This window comes from Maylandia zebra, linkage group LG2 (genome assembly GCF_041146795.1).
Source record: "Maylandia zebra isolate NMK-2024a linkage group LG2, Mzebra_GT3a, whole genome shotgun sequence".
Classification (NCBI taxonomy): domain Eukaryota; kingdom Metazoa; phylum Chordata; class Actinopteri; order Cichliformes; family Cichlidae; genus Maylandia; species Maylandia zebra.
In genome coordinates, this window is record NC_135168.1 from 10,917,437 (window position 1) to 10,936,192 (window position 18,756).

At 41.0% G+C, this 18,756-nt stretch overlaps 1 protein-coding gene across 5 annotated transcripts; it reads right to left on the reverse strand.

The window, feature by feature from the left end:
• Positions 1–955: 955 nt before the first annotated feature.
• Positions 956–17,050, reverse strand: LOC112433634 (phospholipase D1). 5 transcript variants are annotated; one of them, XR_013100524.1, is made up of 5 exons: positions 16,885–17,032; positions 3,503–3,619; positions 2,630–3,212; positions 2,447–2,540; positions 956–2,108 (listed from the first exon to the last, which is right to left on the reverse strand). XR_013100524.1 is itself a non-coding variant. In XM_076889041.1 (5 exons), the coding sequence occupies exons 1-4, from the start codon at positions 16,900–16,902 to the stop codon at positions 2,487–2,489; spliced, it is 438 nt and encodes a 145-aa protein (XP_076745156.1). In that variant the 5' UTR covers positions 16,903–17,040; the 3' UTR covers positions 956–2,104; positions 2,447–2,486. The 5 variants fall into 5 exon arrangements, 3 of the variants coding, with proteins under 3 accessions (XP_076745156.1, XP_076745151.1, XP_076745145.1); XM_076889041.1 differs by having other exon boundaries at positions 956–2,104; positions 2,964–3,212; positions 16,885–17,040; XM_076889036.1 differs by having other exon boundaries at positions 2,964–3,212; positions 16,885–17,038.
• Positions 17,051–18,756: the final 1,706 nt, after the last annotated feature.

Sequence of the window (18,756 nt, forward strand, 5' to 3'; positions counted from 1 at the left end):
CATGAGTAGTGTTCTGGCTCCTTAAGAGTCACCGCTCACGTTATGTAGTGTTATACAAGTTCATGCAATCTTTATTCGTTTCTGGCACACTGTTCATTTTATTTTGACATTCTACCGGAAGTGCTACTTCTCATTACTTCCTGTCTAACGGGAGAAGGACAGTTTGCTACTCCTGTGCCTGCCTATGCTGCCTCTTAAGCCAGCACAGTCTGTAAGTTGGCAGTAATGTTGTGTTTTACCGGTGAATGTTTAGCACTAACTGCCGTGTGTTGTTTGTGATATTTTGAGACAGTAAATTGACTCAATGATGTGCTTTATTAGTCATTAGCCTAAACGCTAATTAGCGCTAGCTAACCGCTAACGTTAGCTTGTTAGCTTGTTTCGTTCTGCTTTGCTTTGCATAGTAACAGGTCATAGCATCTTCTAATTGTAAGAATGTTTGCTTATATTAGCTCACATGGGATATTTTGTGTTTGTTTACAGTTTTACCATTCATCCATTCATGTATTTCTACAAAGCCATGCTATGCATCCAATCAAATAAATCCACCAGAAAGGAACAACGGTGTGGTTTTTCTACATGGGATGATGGTTGTCTGTCAGCCTAGTTAAGTGCGAGGGCAGAACAAGTAGGTTTGATCAGAGTTTCAATTATCAAAGAAAAGACAAACTGAGCAGAAAGAAGGAAAAAAAGACCAACTTCTTCCCAACTGACAAGAAAAATACTCGTCATGTTTTCATAATAAAGGATCAGGCTCCCCATTTATGACAGCTTGGACCAATAATGTATGTTACACTGATGCTACTGTAGAGACAGGGTCAACATCTCTATTTAAATATAATTAATATACAAAACACAATAAAAGTTATACATGAATTATTCATTATTTTTACTATTGATAAAATTCATGTATACTAATCAAAGTTATACATGAGTAATGACATTATTAATAATGATTAATAATAATAATTCTAATGCCAACATGATGACTGTTCATAGCTCCTGCTTTGAAATACTGAACTTAAACATTGACCTGATGAAAGATCACAATTCACAGTGGCCCACTGTCAGAATCATTCTGAATATAAACTCATCGAGTTAATCTGAACCTTTCTCAAATGTGCTGTGAATAAATGCTGCTGCAAGCCACTGTGGGAAAGCTGTGTTATTATCATGGAAACATCTGTGACACATTCACAGAGGACGAGGACACAAAGGGACGACACGCAGAGGCTGTGTTAAAGTCAAAAATCCAAATCTTTAGTCCTAAACAGGCAGTGGTTACAAACAGGAAGATGAGCAGTCCATTAAACAGTCTACAGGGTCAAACATACAGAGAATTCAAACAGCTATTAAAAACAAATAACTGGACACTGAAAAACTTCAGTGATGTGTGAGGCACCAAAGGGAAGCAGCTGAGTATATTCAATGAATTCTCTTCAAATACAAAGACAGAAACTCCTACAGGCAGCATGCAAACTGAGCAGGATACACAAAGATCAGAGATTACAAAATAAATCAGAAAAGGATTTCAAACTTACTGAGAGCAAGGCCTCTGTTACAAATCTGTCTAATAGAAAAACATGCTGTACAGATACAATACGCTCAGTGTTCATGGTCATTTAAAAACTGGCTCTACCTGAACCACTTCAATATTTTATGAAGTCACTGAGTCGACCATTTCTACAGTTTGTTTCCTTCATTGCAGTTAGAGTGCGGCTGGTAAGGATGAAAACACACACAGAGCGTAAATTGTCTTTGTTAGTAACAAACGTCAGCAAAGAAAAGACAAAACACACAAACACTCTCATGATATTCATGAATCATCAGAAAGCATCCAAACATTCTGCTCGTGGACTTTTACAGTCTTATTTGCACTCGCTCATCTTCATAATCATCCTGATCAATACATGACAGGGGAGGCTTTGAGGTAGGCGGGGCTCTCTGCTGATGTCAGCATGAAAGGCAGGACCAGCGTCTGCCACATGTTGGTGAAACATCACAGTACACTGGCATGGTTTCCTTTCCAGATGTTGGACGTTTGACACTTCAACGTTGAGGCCAACAAGAAGACACAGTTTTGGGTCGGGTTGCTGCAGGGTTTCTAACTGAGCAAAAGCAGAAGCACACAGACCAACAGGGATCAGATGCTGAGTGTTAGAGGAACATCTGTGCTGATCACTGAATGCTGCTGTGGTCTCTTGTTGAAGTTGGCTGGTGGGACAGTCTAATAGTGATATCCTGCCCATCGGAGGAACACTTTTAAAAACACATGCAATACTTTGTTTGTATTACAGTCACAGTTTATGTTATTTTTGTCCTTTAAAAGTGTTGCTGTACTATAAAGTCCTATAATTTGAGGCTAAAACGGCTCAGAGAGTCTCTCTCTCAGAGGATCTCCTTTGAAAGTGGAGACGGCTTTATCCGCTGATCCACGTCACTTTACCTGGATGTTTTCTTTGAAGCTGGATGAAGACTCCTCTCCCTCACTCCTGCTGCAGCTGTGTGGTCCAGTTGGCCTCTGAGGTCACAGTCAACATCTGTAGCAGAAGAGGGGAAATAAAAGTCCAGGTTACCAAAACTGGGAGCTTTTCCAAAATAGAGCGTAACTGGACTTTTTCAGCCTTACAGGCAGATAGTCGTCTGAAGCTGCAGCTTTTTCTTTTTAGCTTTTTCCAATCTCTGCTCTCGGCTTTCTTTGAGAACATGTCTGCTTTCTTGGCATGGGTCTGTCTGCTGTTGGTGAAGAGACTAAATCCACATACTCGCTACTAAGATCTCCTCAAGTAGTCTCAACCAGATTACAGTTTAAGAGTAAATGTCTCCTGAGAGTTTCACCTTGGGGAGATGCTGTCTTGCTAACATGCAATCATGAGCATTAATCTATGAGGTGAAAAAGTCATTTTAAAAGCTCCAGCCACAAGTTTTATTTCATCTGTGTTTTGGTCAGAGTCCCATCAGACCTCCAGAATGGTGTCAGAGTGTTTTCTATCCACGTGATGAGCACAGGCCTCAGGTCCAGACCTCCACGGGCACCATAGCCTCTTTGGAGCTAATAGGTGCAAGAAGGTTTTGTTGGGATAGGAACTGAAGAGGAAACTGACGAGGAAGGCAAGGATCTTCTTCAGCTCCTCCGAGCCGGGACCTCTTTGTGTAGGCCAGCATTGGCCAGGTAGCCCTCCAGCATCGCTGGATGGCCGACAGTGGAAAACCTAGAGGAGTAGGAGAGAAACAGCAGCTTGGAGCATGTCTTTATACTGTTTAGTTTTTAGAGCCACAGACTTTCTTTTAATGTCATTGTTCAGGATCTATGACTGATTATGTATTTATTGTATTCCTCCATGACTGTGTGACAGCAAGTGGAAAAAACCAGCTTCACCTTTGTTGATATGCTTGTAATTTTAATATTGATTAAATGGCCCATGAAATAATAGAAAGCTCATATATGAAAATGTATTTTAAGAAGTAAAATGTTAATCTGAGTACAAAGGAGTACACTCACCTTCTGGTAGATGGAGGTGTAGCGAGCGCTGGTGAACATCCAGGCCTCCTCGTAGAACTGATCACTGATTGGATCCAAAACATCGATGGAGGATCTGTGTAAGCGCTGAGGATCGTCCTGATGGACAGAACAGAAGGAGAGTGAGACAAGTGAAGATATACTAAACAACACTGTGACATGAACTGAGCCACACACAGTTGGATTCACAGCTGATTGACACATTATTTGACCACGAGCAATCTTTTCTGGTTTGACGCCGTCTTTGTAGCCAGAAACCAGCTCTCTCCTCGGCTTCCTCCACTACACGCTTCCCCCACGCCGGTCTCCTCCGTCACTATAAAGGGGAGAGTCATGAGCTCCATCACCCTCACCTGTGCCGTCCAACGTCCCGCCACCAGCCTCCACTGCAGCAGGCCAGAGACCACACCCCTGCCACAATAAGTAAAAGTATATCCTTGCTGTACCCTTAATGCTAAATGTGCTAAATTAACCGCTGCCTTTGCCCCTTTGGGATTATTCTTATGTCACTGGGATGTTGACCTTTGACCTTCACATTAGAGAGATGGACAGACATAATTAGTGTATGAATTTTAAAGTAACAGGTAATAAAGAGAGTGTAGCAAATGTAGTCAGGTTTATTACTCTGTATCACACATGAGTGCCCGAGGGAGGCGGGGCTGACTGGGGAGACACAGGAAACAGAGAGACAGGGCTGACTCGACATGAAACGATGAAACGTGGGACACGGGAACAGAAACTAAACACAGGCTGAAATGAACACTGAGGGAGGGAGAACTAAGATTACTGAGAGCCTGATAAATAAGAAGAACAAAAAGCAAGAAAAACAAGAGTCAAAGAAAACCAAAAACACAAAGCATTGGGCCAGGACCCACTGCTGTGACATTTATATGTGATAAAAACATTAAAAACTGCTCAGATGTTGAAATCTTTCTACGTATACTTTAGGTTCAGCTCTCCAGCCTGGCATTTGGTTAAGCATGATTCAAACATTTGATTTTGTTTAACTGGTTTTAATTATAGTTACTTTTTGTGAACATTTGTTGCAGCATTTAAAAATACATCATTTATTTTCAAACTTTTATTTGATTTAGAGCATCATATTTGACCAACGTAAATGTTTTAATTTCATATAAAATAACTGAAACAGTGAACTAAATATCTGAAATCTTTCCTTCCTTAAAAGTTATAATCCTACTTAAGTTATAGTGCAAACGCTTAAGCAACAAATATACTTGATGCTAATTAATTAATATTTCCCTTTGATGTTGCAACTATGCGGTCATTTCTGTCTTTAAACAAAATAATATTTTCCAGTTACAGAAATCATAAAGTCCAAACTACACTGAAAAAAATATGTTGTTGGATTTATTTAATTCAATGGTGGACATTTGTTGCACACAGATGTTTTGCTTTGGCAGCAACTTAAACAATTGAGTTAAATTAACACAATTTATTCATGTTCAATAAGCCTGTGCAATTTGTGTTGATAAAATGTGACTTAAACATGTTTTGATGAAGTAATTTGAGCTCTTGGAATATTTTAATCCTTCACAATTTTCTCACTTTATCCCAACACCATTCAATAACTTTTACCCAATACTACTTGGTCACTTAAATACTACATGTTATCTTCAAATTATATTTTGCTATTATATTCTAGTATCAAATACACAATTTTCAAATGGAGGCCTTATAACAGATTATATTGTTCTCTTCCAAGATGGTTGCTGGCATCCACCAGTAACCTTTCAAAACAAAATGTCTAATTTCACTGCATTGACAGTAGGTAAAGAATTAAACTGACATTACTCCTCCACTGAATCTACATAAATCAACAGTTAAATAATGTCAGTTCTTCCGTGTTCTCTGGAATCAATCACAGCAAAGAAATTAGACTGTTTCTTTTGAAAAATGTTGGGAAAGAACAAATCAAGATCAAAAATCAAGATTCAGTTAAACAACAATTATAACTAAACAATTTGAGATAATGTTAGTTTCCATTAACACTAAATTAGGTTACTGAATTGGCAAACACCTTCCTATTAACATTACCCATTTTACCCCAATAACTAAAGAAATTAGCACTTGCAGGTCAAAACCTTTATTCAAGAGATGCAAAAATAACATTGATACAGTGACTGTCAAAAATTACAGCACTGATCATACTGTGACATGTTGGTTCAAAACAGCACACTTAGAAATATTCAACGTTCTTTACTTCAACTGAATGAAACTGAAAACACCATTTCACATGACCCATATGGGATATTTAGACTGTTCACGCTACATCTCTTCACTAGTAAAAGAAAGAAAAAATACAAAGAGAAATTTAAAAATGCTGCCAAAATGCTGCACAGAGCAAAAGGAAAAACAAACAACAACAAAAAAATGGCCCTGTCCTCATGGCAGTTGCAGTGTATATAAAAATGAACCCTGCGATCTGTTCCTGGAATTGAGCTTCAAAAATGCAGCAGAACAAGTGTGAGATTTAAATGTCTTCTCACCTAGAGCTGATCACCTTGCATGCATAACAGTGAGCTTTCCTTGCAGGAGCAGTTTTGTCTTAGTTGTGAGCTTTTCTTGTACCGGACTCTGCGCCCCAATTTTAGTGTCAGACCACACCTTCAGAGTATTCCATCAACAACAACAACAACAATAATCTTTATTTATAGAGCACATTAAAAGCCAGGGGCATGCCAAAGTGCTTTACATGAAACAATAAAACAATAAAATGATTTACACTAAAACATCAGAGTCATATAAGTGTGGGATTATGTTCACAGGTAAAAACCACTAATAGGAATAATCTATAGCACACAGCTATAGCAAAGTAGAACTGTACCATCATACACAGTGATAGAGGACATAGGCTACGCAACAATAAAATAATAAAATAATTAGCACTATAACGTCAGAGTCATATAAGTGAGAGATTATGTTCACAGGTAAAACCACTAATAAAATAAACTATAGCACACAGCTATAGCAGAGTAAAGCTGTAAAGCTGTACCATCAAACACAGTGATAGAAAACATTGACAGCGCAGGACAACGCAAAACAACCAGACACATTAATAGAACAACTCACTAGAAGCAAGGCGAGAATTTAACTAGTAGAAAAAGCAAGTTCAAACAGATATGTTTTAAGCCGTGATTTAAAAGATTGAATAGAATCAGACGCCCGGATGCCAATCGGGAGATTGTTCCACAGCTCAGGTGCAGCTAGAGCGAACGCTCGATCACCTCTAGACTTCAAGCGAGATCTGGGCTGAACCAACAATGACTGTGAGGAAGATCTTAAGGCCCTCGTAGGAAGATATGAATTTAAGAGTTCCTTAAGATAACTTGGCCCTGTGTTATTAGTAATTTTAAAAGTAAACAACAGAATTTTAAATTGAATACGAAATTTCACAGGCAACCAGTGCAGATCAGCAAGGACGGGAGTGATGTGAGCAAACTTCTTAGTTTTAGTTAGAATGCGTGCAGCGGCATTCTGGACTGTCTGTAATCTATGTAAAAGGGTAGAGTGGAGACCATAATAAAGTGAATTACAGTAATCTAGTCTTGACGTAACAAAGGCATGGATAAGCTTTTCCAAGTCATTGTGCGGGATGTAGTGTTTGGCCCTGGAAATAAGGCGAAGTTGGTAGAAACTAGATCTGACGACAGCAGATACTTGTTTATCAAGTTTAAATGAGCTGTCAAGTAGCACACCCAGATTCCTAACAGTGTCAGGGAAAGAACTAGTGAGAAAACCAAAAGCATCATGAAGTTTGGCACAAAGAGCGTCACTGCCAAAGATCATAATTTCAGTTTTCTTATCGTTAAGGATAAGAAAATTTGCCAGAAGCCATTGCTTGACCTCACACATGCACTCTCGAAAGTTACTCACGGACATAGCTAGATCATCATTCAGCTCAAAATAGATCTGGATGTCATCGGCATAATAGTGAAAGGCAATGTGGTATTTCTCAAAAATGACACTTAAAGGAAGCATATACAGTGAGAACAGGGTAGGGCCTAGCACAGATCCCTGGGGGACACCACAGCAAACAGGTACAGCGGAGGAGGAGGAGGTGGCCAAGTGAACCGAAGAGAGCCGATCGGAGAGGTAAGATTTAAACCAATCCAAGGCAGCGCCCTTGATGCCTACAGTGTGCTCTAGTCTCGCCAATAGTATGTTATGGTCAACCATGTCATCAGAACCAACCACGACGCAAGAGGAACACTGATGACGTGCAACCCTATGACCCAATCTGGGGCAGTGATGTACCAGCGGAGTTCAAGTTGTGGACCACCGGACAGAAGGTCCTGCACTCACTGTTCCCATGGGTCGGAACTGGAAAAAACACGTTAAGAATTGAGACTCTTGACTACCGATTTGGACTTTTCCTGAACAGCTCAACAAAGATAAATAAGGCTCAGAATGAGGAAATCGACGCGATCAGAATAGTGGTCATGCAACACAGGGTCGCCCTGGACATGATTCTCGCTGAGAGAGGGGGCCTCTGTGTCTTATTCAACACCACTTGTTGCACCTATATCCCGGACAACGTGCACTCCTTGACCATGACCACCGCCCTAGACAAGTTGCAACAACTGAGTAATGCGCAGCAACAAGACTATGTCACGAACAATGAGGACTGGCTGACCTGGCTGCTGAGTGGCAGCTGGAAGACCCTCGTGATAAAAGGACTCGTACTGATAGGAGTTCTGCTTCTATTGTTATGCTTGTTTTCTACATGTATCCTACCATGCATAAGATCCATGATTGACAAAATGGTACAGGCCACAGTAATTACCTATGTTGGACTGCCACTAGAAGATGAACCGGATGAAGAAGATTTAGTATAGAAACACACACACACATACTGAATGATGCTACAATTGAAAATGTTATAATCAAGTGATTGTTGGCTGATAATAAAGTATGATTAAGTGAAAAATATTAACATCAGGAGGGGATGTTAAAGAAGAAACGCTTTAATGAGTTTTATGTTGCATTAAAGTACATGTTCATATTTTACTCTTAATAGGAAAAGAACAAAATGTACTACTCGCTCTGTTTATAGAAAGAGGAAGTTCACCCTATGACATTTATACGAACTTAGACACACACACACACACATATGCAAAATTAGAGGAAACTGCTATGCTTGTTTCACCCTGCTATAAATAATAAACGACTACTGCAGCTCGGTGTGAGTCCTCTCTGAGCCCTCACCCGTGCAGCACGTTAACCGTCTCCAAGTGTCTCAGTGTTGTTTATTCACCTGTTTGATAACTGTAAATCTCTGACAACAGTTTATTTATACCATCTTCACGTGAACACATTCAAGAACATAACAGATGAAGAAACATTAAAAACTTCCACACTACATGAAGCAAGAAAAATAGTTTATTCCTTTATGTAGAAAAAACAGAAACATCAAACATCTCCAAGACTCTCTTTGAAAGAACTAAAAACCTTTGTTCTCATGGTCCAATCATGAGTGAAGTCCCCGATGAAGCCTTGTGTGCTAAAACATGTCAGAGTTTTAAAGGTTAAACATGAGTTTCCAAAACGTTTTGCTGGAGAACAATGAACTATTTGACTGAGTTTCAATCATTTACAGACGAGCAAAACCAGGACAGAGAAAAAAGGACAAAACTGACTCAGTAAAACAACAGAAAAGAAGATCCCATGTAGATCTGTATTATGTAGAAGTTCAGCCCAGCAACCAGTTCAGTTCAACACAAGTTTAAATGATTCTATCTGAACTCTGTGGAGCCTGATCTCAAGCTTTTTGAGTCTGACACAGAAACCAGAGGATCTTTCTGTGTCTTCAGATTCACTGTGATCCAGTGATGGGAGTGATTTCAGCCCTGAGTGATCGCGCTGATGTTTGCACAGAGCAGACAATGAGGTGAATGTTTGGGCACACTGGTCACAGCTGTAGTTTCCTTCCATGTGTGCACGTTCATGAATGTTACGATGACCTGACTGTGAGAAGCTTCTCTCACAGTAGATGCACTTGTAGAGTCTCTTTCTGGTGTGGATCTGTTGGTGTCGTCTCAGGTGATGTGGAGCTTTAAAAGTCTTCTCACACAGGTCACATCGATAAGGTCTCTCCTCAGTGTGGGTAAACATGTGTTGTTGTAACTGTGCGTCTGTTGTAAAGTATTTGCCACACTGTTCACAGCAGTACACATCATGTCTGGTGTGAATGCGTAGGTGTGTATTTCGGCTCCCTCTCTGGCTGAAAGTTTTTCCACAGATGTCACAGCTGTATGCCTTAATTCCAGAGTGGGTAACTAGATGACTCTGTAAGTGGCTACTGCGAGTAAAAGCTCTGCCACACTGATCACAGCTGTACGCTTTAACTCCACTGTGGATGAGTTGGTGTGTTTTTAGGGAACCCTTTGAGGAAAAAGACTTTCCACACAAGTCACAGCTGAACGGTCTCTCTCCAGTGTGGATGACCTGATGCTGTTTTAGTTTAGCCCTCACAGTAAAACCCTTCCCACACTCGTCACAGCTGTATGGCTTAATTCCAGAGTGGGTAACTAGATGCCTCTGTAAGTGGCTACTTTGAGTAAAAGCCTTCCCACACTGATCACAGGTGTATGGCTTAATTCCAGAGTGGGTAACTAGATGATTCTGTAAGCTGCTACTTTGAGTAAAAGCTCTGCCACACTGATCACAGCTGTACGCTTTAACTCCACTGTGGATGAGTTGGTGTCTTTTTAGGGAACGCTTGAAGGAAAAAGACTTTCCACACTCGTCACAGCTGAACGGTCTCTCTCCAGTGTGGATGACCTGATGCTGTTTTAGTTTAGCCTTCAGAGTAAAACCCTTCCCACACTCGTCACAGGTGTGTTTTTTCTCTCCCTTTCTTCTGTGAGGTTTGTCGGCCTCCTGAGAGCGCTGACTTCTGGCTCCATGTTGGTCCTGCAGTGACAGAGATACAAACAGAGGCAGTGAGTGAAATGCAGTCGTGGAACAAACTCAACCTTCAAACTCCATTAACACTAGTTTTAAACCTGAAGGTGGAGCGTGGCACCAAACACCACTTAAACCCCCGGAGAGCAGCCATTTGGCTTTTAGCTAGGCTTTAGCTTCAGACAAGTGGAAGCTAAATGGGCTAGTCATTCATATGTATATTAGGTTGTTACCTGGGAATTCTGGAGGGAGGGGAGTGGGGGTGTGTGATTGAGGGGGTGGGGGAGTGGAGTGTTTCAGTTTTCCATCTTAGGGAGAAATCAACACACATGGGTGTATGTCCTTTTTTGCTGACATTTATTGATAAAAACAGTACAAAAAACCAACCATTTGTACACATATTTACAAATAATAATAAAAAGTGAGTGAGTACATTTCAACATTTTCAGCAATCACTCACAATCCTGGCACTGCCATGGTATCTGTAGTCTGCATTTACCACATGTGTATCTGTTGCAGTGAACACATCGCACAGTGGCCTGATTGTTCTTGCATTTGTGTTTGATCTGACACGTGGCCCTTTTTCCAGGGCTCGGTGTGGAGGGTTGTGTCCAAAGCAACTGTTCTTTTCTTGCCTTCTTCGCAGCTACATGAGAGTGAGCCAACTCTGTTGCAAGCTCCACCAGGAAGTCCACCCGTCTTTCCTTCATCCCGGTGCATGCTTGATACAGCACATGTGCATTCAGTGCTGCCATGTCGATCATGTTATAAAACACGGCAACTGGCCAGCGCCGTGTTCCTCTGCGGACAGTGTACTCCCGAACCATCTGGTCCATCACATCCACGCCACACTTTGTTTTGTTGTAAAGGGTGACAGTGTTTGGCTTCCTTTTGGTAGTGTTATCAGTCTGAACCACGCTGTGCATGCTGCTAAGAATATAGACTGTCTTCTTCCGTTTGGCCGCATACGCCGTCAGCGTGGCAGCAGAGGTTGAAAACACCTAAGAAATAAGATAAATTGTTTTTTCCATAGCCCTTTAGAATTCACCACTCAGGTATGTGTAAGTGTACACAGGTAAGTGTAAAAGGGCTATGGAAATAACAATTTATCTTATTTCTTAGGTGTTTTCAACTTGGCCAGTTGCCGTGTTTTATAACATGATTGACATGGCAGCACTGAATGCACATGTGCTGTATCAAGCATGCACCAGGATGAAGGAAAGACGGGTGGACTTCCTGGTGGAGCTTGCAAGAGAGTTGGCTCACTCTCATGTAGCTGCAAAGAAGGCAAGAAAAGAACAGTTGCTTTGGACACAACCCTCCACACCTAGCCCTGGAAAAAGAGCCATGTGTCAGGTCAAACACAACTGCAAGAACAGTCATGCCACTGTGCGATGTGTTCACTGCAACAGATACACATGTGGTCAATGCAGACTACAGATACCATGGCAGTGCCAGGATTGTGAGTGATTGCTGAAAATGTTGAAATGTACTCACTCACTTTTTATTATTATTTGTACATATGTGTACAAATGGTTGGTTTTTTGTACTGTTTTTATCAGTAAATCTCAGCAACAAAGGAAATACACCCATGTGTGTTGATTTCTCCCTAAGATGGCAAACTGAAACACTCCAAGTTGGTGACTTTTGGAGATTTATTTCCCTGGATGATTGAGAATGCATCAAGATGAAACACAAAAGGGAAGTTCACAGCTTTTAGCAGCTCCCCCACCCCCTCGTTCACACACCCCCACTCCGCTTCCCTCCAGAATTCCCAGGTAACAACCTAATATACATATGAATGACTAGCCAATTTAGCTTCCACTTGGCTGAAGCTAAAGCCTAGCTAAAAGCCATTTGGCTGCACTCCGGGTTTTAAAGGTAGAAAGGTAGAAGCCTGGGACTCCTAGTGTTTTAAAGGTCTCTTAACCCCACCTGCTGGTAGTTCTAACACATTACATCCAACCTGCTGTTAAAGATAATTCATGACTGTTCAAACACTAAAATCATGCCCATCCCTCCTGATTGTACACACACACACACACACACACACACACACACACACACACATTATTTTATAATTTAGATCATTTTGTTGTTTCCTATTACATATTTCTATAATTTGTATAGATTTATACAGAATTATTCAGTGATAATAAATCCTATGTTTGTTTATTCTAAAGGAACCCCGTTAGCTTCCACAACAGATGTTGCTCGTCTTCCGTCAAATACTCACATAAAATATTACACAATAAAGTGGATTCAAGATATCCACATAATTTCACTCTTACATCCACAGTGAGGTTTCACAATTGTTCAAATATAAGCAATCAATAATAATAATAATAATATCAATAACATTGAGGCACATTACACAAATTTCAAAAACAAATCATGTCTTACAATATTTACAACAACTAAAAGCTCTGTAAATCGGCTTTTAAGTGTTCATTGAAGTTTTGAATAATTCTCTAATTTTTTAAGACAACTTATTCCACTTAAAAGTTGCTCTAAATGTAACAGTTTTACAAAACGTTACTTTTAACTCGAGCATTAACTAAATTGCAGCTTGTTGAAAACTGTGTAATATGATGATGTATTTCATCTGGATACTGCAGCTGAGCAGAATAAATGTGGTGTGTTTAACAGAATTGCTTTCTTTAGAACTACAAGTAAGCCATAGAATATTTTAGCCTGTACAGGAAGCCAAGAAAGGTTATTATGCATTTGATCAATATTAGTATAGTATGAACATCTTCACACTAATCTGGATGCCTTATTCTGGACTAACTGAAGTCTGTTAAGATCTGTCTTATTAGCTGCTGACCAAATGATTGAACAATACTCCAGATGAGACATTACTAGTGCATTAATGACATCTTTCATAATGAAGAAGTGATACACAAAGAGCATTTCATAGCCATAGCTATGCCTTGTCGGCAGAGTTATGTGACATTAGTGATGTTTGTACTTTCAGCGTTAACTTGGTTTTAAAGCCTTTAAAATATACGCCGTTCAATAGTCGACCTTAATCTGACAGAGAATGTGATGATTTTGTGGATAATTAAAGTCAGTCATATATCCACAAACACAACAGGCTGAAAGTCAGTGATGCTGCTCGGTTTGCAGTCCTGAACATCACGGCACAAGCAGGATTCACTGCACTGTTAATGTTAGCTGTGTTATATTGCTGCCTCTGTTCGGTGGTGTCGAGCCAAACGCACTTTAACGTGTGTTTGAACGAGCTGACGGTTCACTCGTTAAGCTGAAAGAAAGATGCTTTAATCACAGCAGTCACACATGTGTCCACTGCACCATCTGGAACTCTTCTTGTTTACACTCGTAATAACACAAACACTAAATCCTGCTTCTCTGGTGCTGTTGTGTAGCAGTGTGTACACCTGAGACTGTCACCTGTCTGTCTGTCCTGCACTCTCTCTCTGTTTCTTTCTCTCTGATTGTGGAATAAAAGTATGAACATGTGTTTATAAGTTACACTTGTGTTTGAATCCTGCAGCTTATCACACATTTGATTTCCATGTGTGACGACTGCAAGTGTCCAGAGTGAGGACAGACTGAGGGAGCCACTGCTGCACATCATCTGTGAGGCTTTGCAGCCCTGATGATCCACCAGGACAAACTCAGCAGTGTGTGAGGAAGAGGAGGAGGAAGAGCCAGCAGCAGCTGACAGATGGAGAGAATAGACAGACTGTTCCCTGTTTGTGAAGGACTGCTAGGAAAGTTTAACATAACTGTCTGTGCTGAATCAGTCTTATTAGGTAATGTTCAAATAATGTGATCATCCCAGTGTTTTCAGTGTGGGAGAAAGTACTCAGGGCCTTCAAGTTACACACTATGAAAGGCAGCAATAAGTTTAATGTTCAGAAACCTAAAGTCTGTATCAGCAGCAGGATGGAGCTAAAAATAAATGTTGGTTTCAGTTCTATGAAGCTTTGAGTCTGTGAAGGTTCTCAGTCATCCAGGTCATCGTAGTCAAAGGAGCTTGCAAAGAAAAGCGTCTGGACTTCTTTAAGTTAATTGAAGACGTTTCACCTCTCATCCGAGAAGCTTCTTCAGTTCTCTCTCTTCACTTGCATACCCACCACGGAGGCCGAGGAGACTGTCAGAAAATGACTACAAGAAGACAGCTCCTTGGAGGACAGGACCAACTTCACAGCCGATCAGATTTGCACCCTGTTAGACCTCTGCCTCACCACTACATATTTCAAATACAACGAAGGCTTTTACAGACAAAAACATGGCTGTGCCATGGGCTCCCCCGTGTCACCTATTGTAGCCAACCTTTACATGGAGGAAGTGGAAAGGAAGGCTCTTGGCTCTTTCAAAGGAAGAGTACCCAGCCACTGGTACAGATATGTGGACGACACCTGGGTCAAAATCAAGACACAAGAAGTGGAATCCTTCACTGCGCACATTAACACTGTGGATAAAAACATCAAGTTCACCAGGGAAGACACAAAGGACAACTGTTTGCCCTTCCTGGACTGCACTGTGCACATTGAAGAGAACGGCAACCTCAACATCGAAGTTTACCGGAAGCCCACACACACGGACCAGTACCTCCTCTTTGACTCCCATCACCCTCTGGAACACAAACTTGGAGTAATCAGGACCCTACACCACCGGGCAGAACATGTTCCCTCTCAACCTGAAGGAAAAAAGAAGGAACACACACATGTAAAGGAAGCACTCAAAATGTGCAGCTATCCTAAATGGGCGTTCTTAAAGTCAGCAAAGAGGCACAGAAAAGAAGACCAGACACCAGCGAGGGAGGATAAGAAGGACAGACGCAACAACATTGTCATCCCCTATGTAGCCGGTGTATCAGAGAAACTCAGGAGAGTTTTCTCCAAGCATGACATCCCGGTGCATTTCAGACCCAGCAACACGCTCAGACAAAAACTGGTTCACCCAAAAGATAAAACGCCAAAACACAGACTTAACAATGTGGTGTTTGCTGTACAGTGCAGCGAGGAATGCCCAGACCTCTACATTGGAGAGACCAAACAGCCACTTCACAAGCGCATGGCACAACACAGAAGAGCCACCTCCACAGGACAAGACTCAGCTGTCCATCTGCATCTTAAGGACAAAGGACACTCTTTCGAGGATGCCAATGTTCACATTTTGGACAGAGAGGACAGATGGTTTGAAAGAGGAGTGAAAGAAGCCATCTATGCCCACTGTGAGTGACCATCTTTGAACAGAGGCGGGGTTTATGACACCAACTCTCTGCCATCTATAATCCAGTTTTGAGATCCCTTCCCAGACGCCTTAACGCCCACTCACATCCTGGGCCATCTGACCTCAGGAATTCGCATGATAAGGTGGGGCCAGGTTTCACAATGAACACACCCGAAACTCTGGCTGATTGGGACCCACACCCAGTTTCACACCTTGGCTCAGGCGATTAGAGGATCATCAGGGGTCCTTTTGTCCCTCTGTGGGGGGTCACTCCCACTAGGTTTATATCTGGGACTCTCCACCATTTGACCTTAGAACTGAAGAAGCTTCTCGGATGAGAGGTGAAACGTCTTCAAGTAACTTAAAGAAGTCCAGACGCTTTTCTTTGCAAGCTCCTTTGACTATGAAGCTTTGAGTATTTTGGATCAGCAGCTGCTGTGTTTGTTGCATCATATTGCTGTAACTGTTTATATGCTTTATATATTCTGAGCTAAGTTGATCTATAGTGTTACATCATATTCTATAAGGATGTTATGTGTTTGTAGACCTTCTGCCCAGTTTGACCCATTTAGCAGAAGTCAGCCTGTTTAAGGCTCTGATATCTATTCTGTGTGACTTAAAGCAGTTATGACATGGTCTGATTTTCTCACCCAATAAAGGAATATTTCATATATCAGTCTACTCTTCATTCTATCAGACACAGTTATCACAGCTCCTACATTTGCTTTTTACACATATATGTAAGCATTGAGCCAAATTTAGTAATGCCAACAATATAATAACTATAATATTGGCCATATTATATTTACATTACCACAGTGAGGTGACTTTAGTCTCATGAACAACATCAGCTAATTGTTATTTACAGCTAATCTTAAACGACTGTTCAGCACAGAAATGAAGCCCAACAATCATGTTTCACAGTCCTGTGGTCTCAGCCTCAGATACTCATCAAATCACACAGAGCTCATGTAGAAACAAATGAACTAAATATGTTCTCCTTCATTTCTATCAAACAAAGCTGTATGAAACGTTTCCAGCTGTTAGTACATAAACACATAAACAACAGCTGGTTGTTTCAGTGAAAATACATTGATGGGTTTTTAATAAAGTTGTGCAGCTGTAAAGTATTTTGTCTGGTGTCAATTCTATCGTCAGCTACATCGTTATGGCAAATGTTCAAATGTATATGGTGATAAATATCTTTGGTCATATGGTCCTGCTCTGTCTGTCACCTTCTGTGTTGAGCTCATCGTTTCCTCTGTAGTGGCTGAGCTGAGTCCAAGTAGCTGAAAATGTTCCTCTGCTGCTCCGTCAGACTCTCCTCCTCCTGCTGATCAGCTGGGACACAAAACAGATCTTTGTTAGGCCCCACACTGCACTGAAGAGTCAAAGTGTCTCATATGTTCATCTGACAAGTAAAAGAACACATTTTTGTTTCCCGAGGTGGGCAACTTGTTGGAAACAAACACAAAAGCTTTGAGCACTGATACCTCCCATTGCTGCCATTGAAAGATGCAACGCCAGCAATGTGGATTGGTTTGAGTCTTGACAATCCACATTGCTGGCATCTTTCAATATGTTTGAATGCACCAGTGTAAGTGCAGCCACTCAGACTCAATGTGTTCATAGAAACAGGTGCAGATGTGTCACGAGTTCATCCAGCAGTAGCTATGGCACTTGGCCACAGGGGGCAGCAGTGGACTGACCTGCATTCGAGACTGCTCCAGCTGCTCTGTGACAGTCAGTAGATCTGCTACAAATTGCAGATCATATGCAAGTTTTGGAAATGACATTATAAATATTCCTAACTTAGCCACGGCAGCCATGTTGATGTATTACCTATATTGGCTGAAAATGTTCATTTGCAGAGAAAAGACACAGGCAGACTGTGCTTACAGGACAACAACAATCTTTATTTATAGAGCACATTTAAAAACCAACGGCATGCCAAAGTGCTTAACATAAAACAAATTAACACAAGTATAATCAGAGTCATAAAAATAAAAGTGTAGAATTATGTTCACAGGAAAAAGCCACCAATAGAAAAAATATAACTATAGCGCATAGCTATAGCACAATATAACTGTGCCATCAACACACAATGGGGATAAGACATACACAGCGCAAATAAAAAGCAAGATAGGAAAATTAGTAAAATAAATCACTGCAGACAAGGCCAGCATTTAACCGGTAGAAAACGCAAGATTAAACAAATATGTTTTAAGCCGTGATTTAAAAGATTGAATAGAGTCAGACGCCCGAATGCCAATGGGAAGGTTGTTCCACAACTCTGGTGCGGCCAGGGCAAACGCTCGATCACCTCTAGACTTCAGCCGAGATCTAGGCTGCACCAACAGTAACTGTGAGGATGATCTTAAAGCCCTAGCAGGACATATAAGCTTAAGAGTTCCTTAAGATAGCTCGGTGCTGTGTTATTAGTGATTTTAAAAGTAAACAGCAGAATTTTAAATTGGATACGGTATTTCACAGGCAACCAGTGCAAATCAGCTAGGACGGGAGTAATGTGGGCAAACTTCTTAGTTTTGGTTAGAATGCGTGCAGCAGCATTTTGGACTGTCTGTAATCTATGGAGGAGGGAGAGTGGAGTCCAAAATAGAGTGAATTGCAGTAATCCAGCCTCGAAGTTACAAAGGCATGGATGAGTTTTTCCAGGTCTTTATGCGAGATATACTGCCTGGCCTTAGAAATAAGGCGGAGTTGGTATAAACTGGATCTAACAACAGCAGACACTTGTCTATCAAGTTTAAATGAGCTGTCAAGTAACACGCCCAAATTCCTAACAGTGTCGGAAAAGGAGTTAGTGAGAAAACCAAAAGCATCACGAAGTTTGGCACGAAGGACGTCACTGCCAAAGACCACAATTTCAGTTTTCTTATCATAAAGGATAAGAGTATTTGCCAGGAGCCATTGCCTGACCTCACACATGCACTCTCGAAAACTATTCAAGGACAAAGCTAGGTCATCATTTAACTCAAAGTAGATCTGAATGTCATCAGCATAATAATGAAAAGCGATGTGATATTTCTCAAAGATAGCGCTTAATGGAAGCATGTACAATGAGAACAGAGTAGGGCCTAACACAG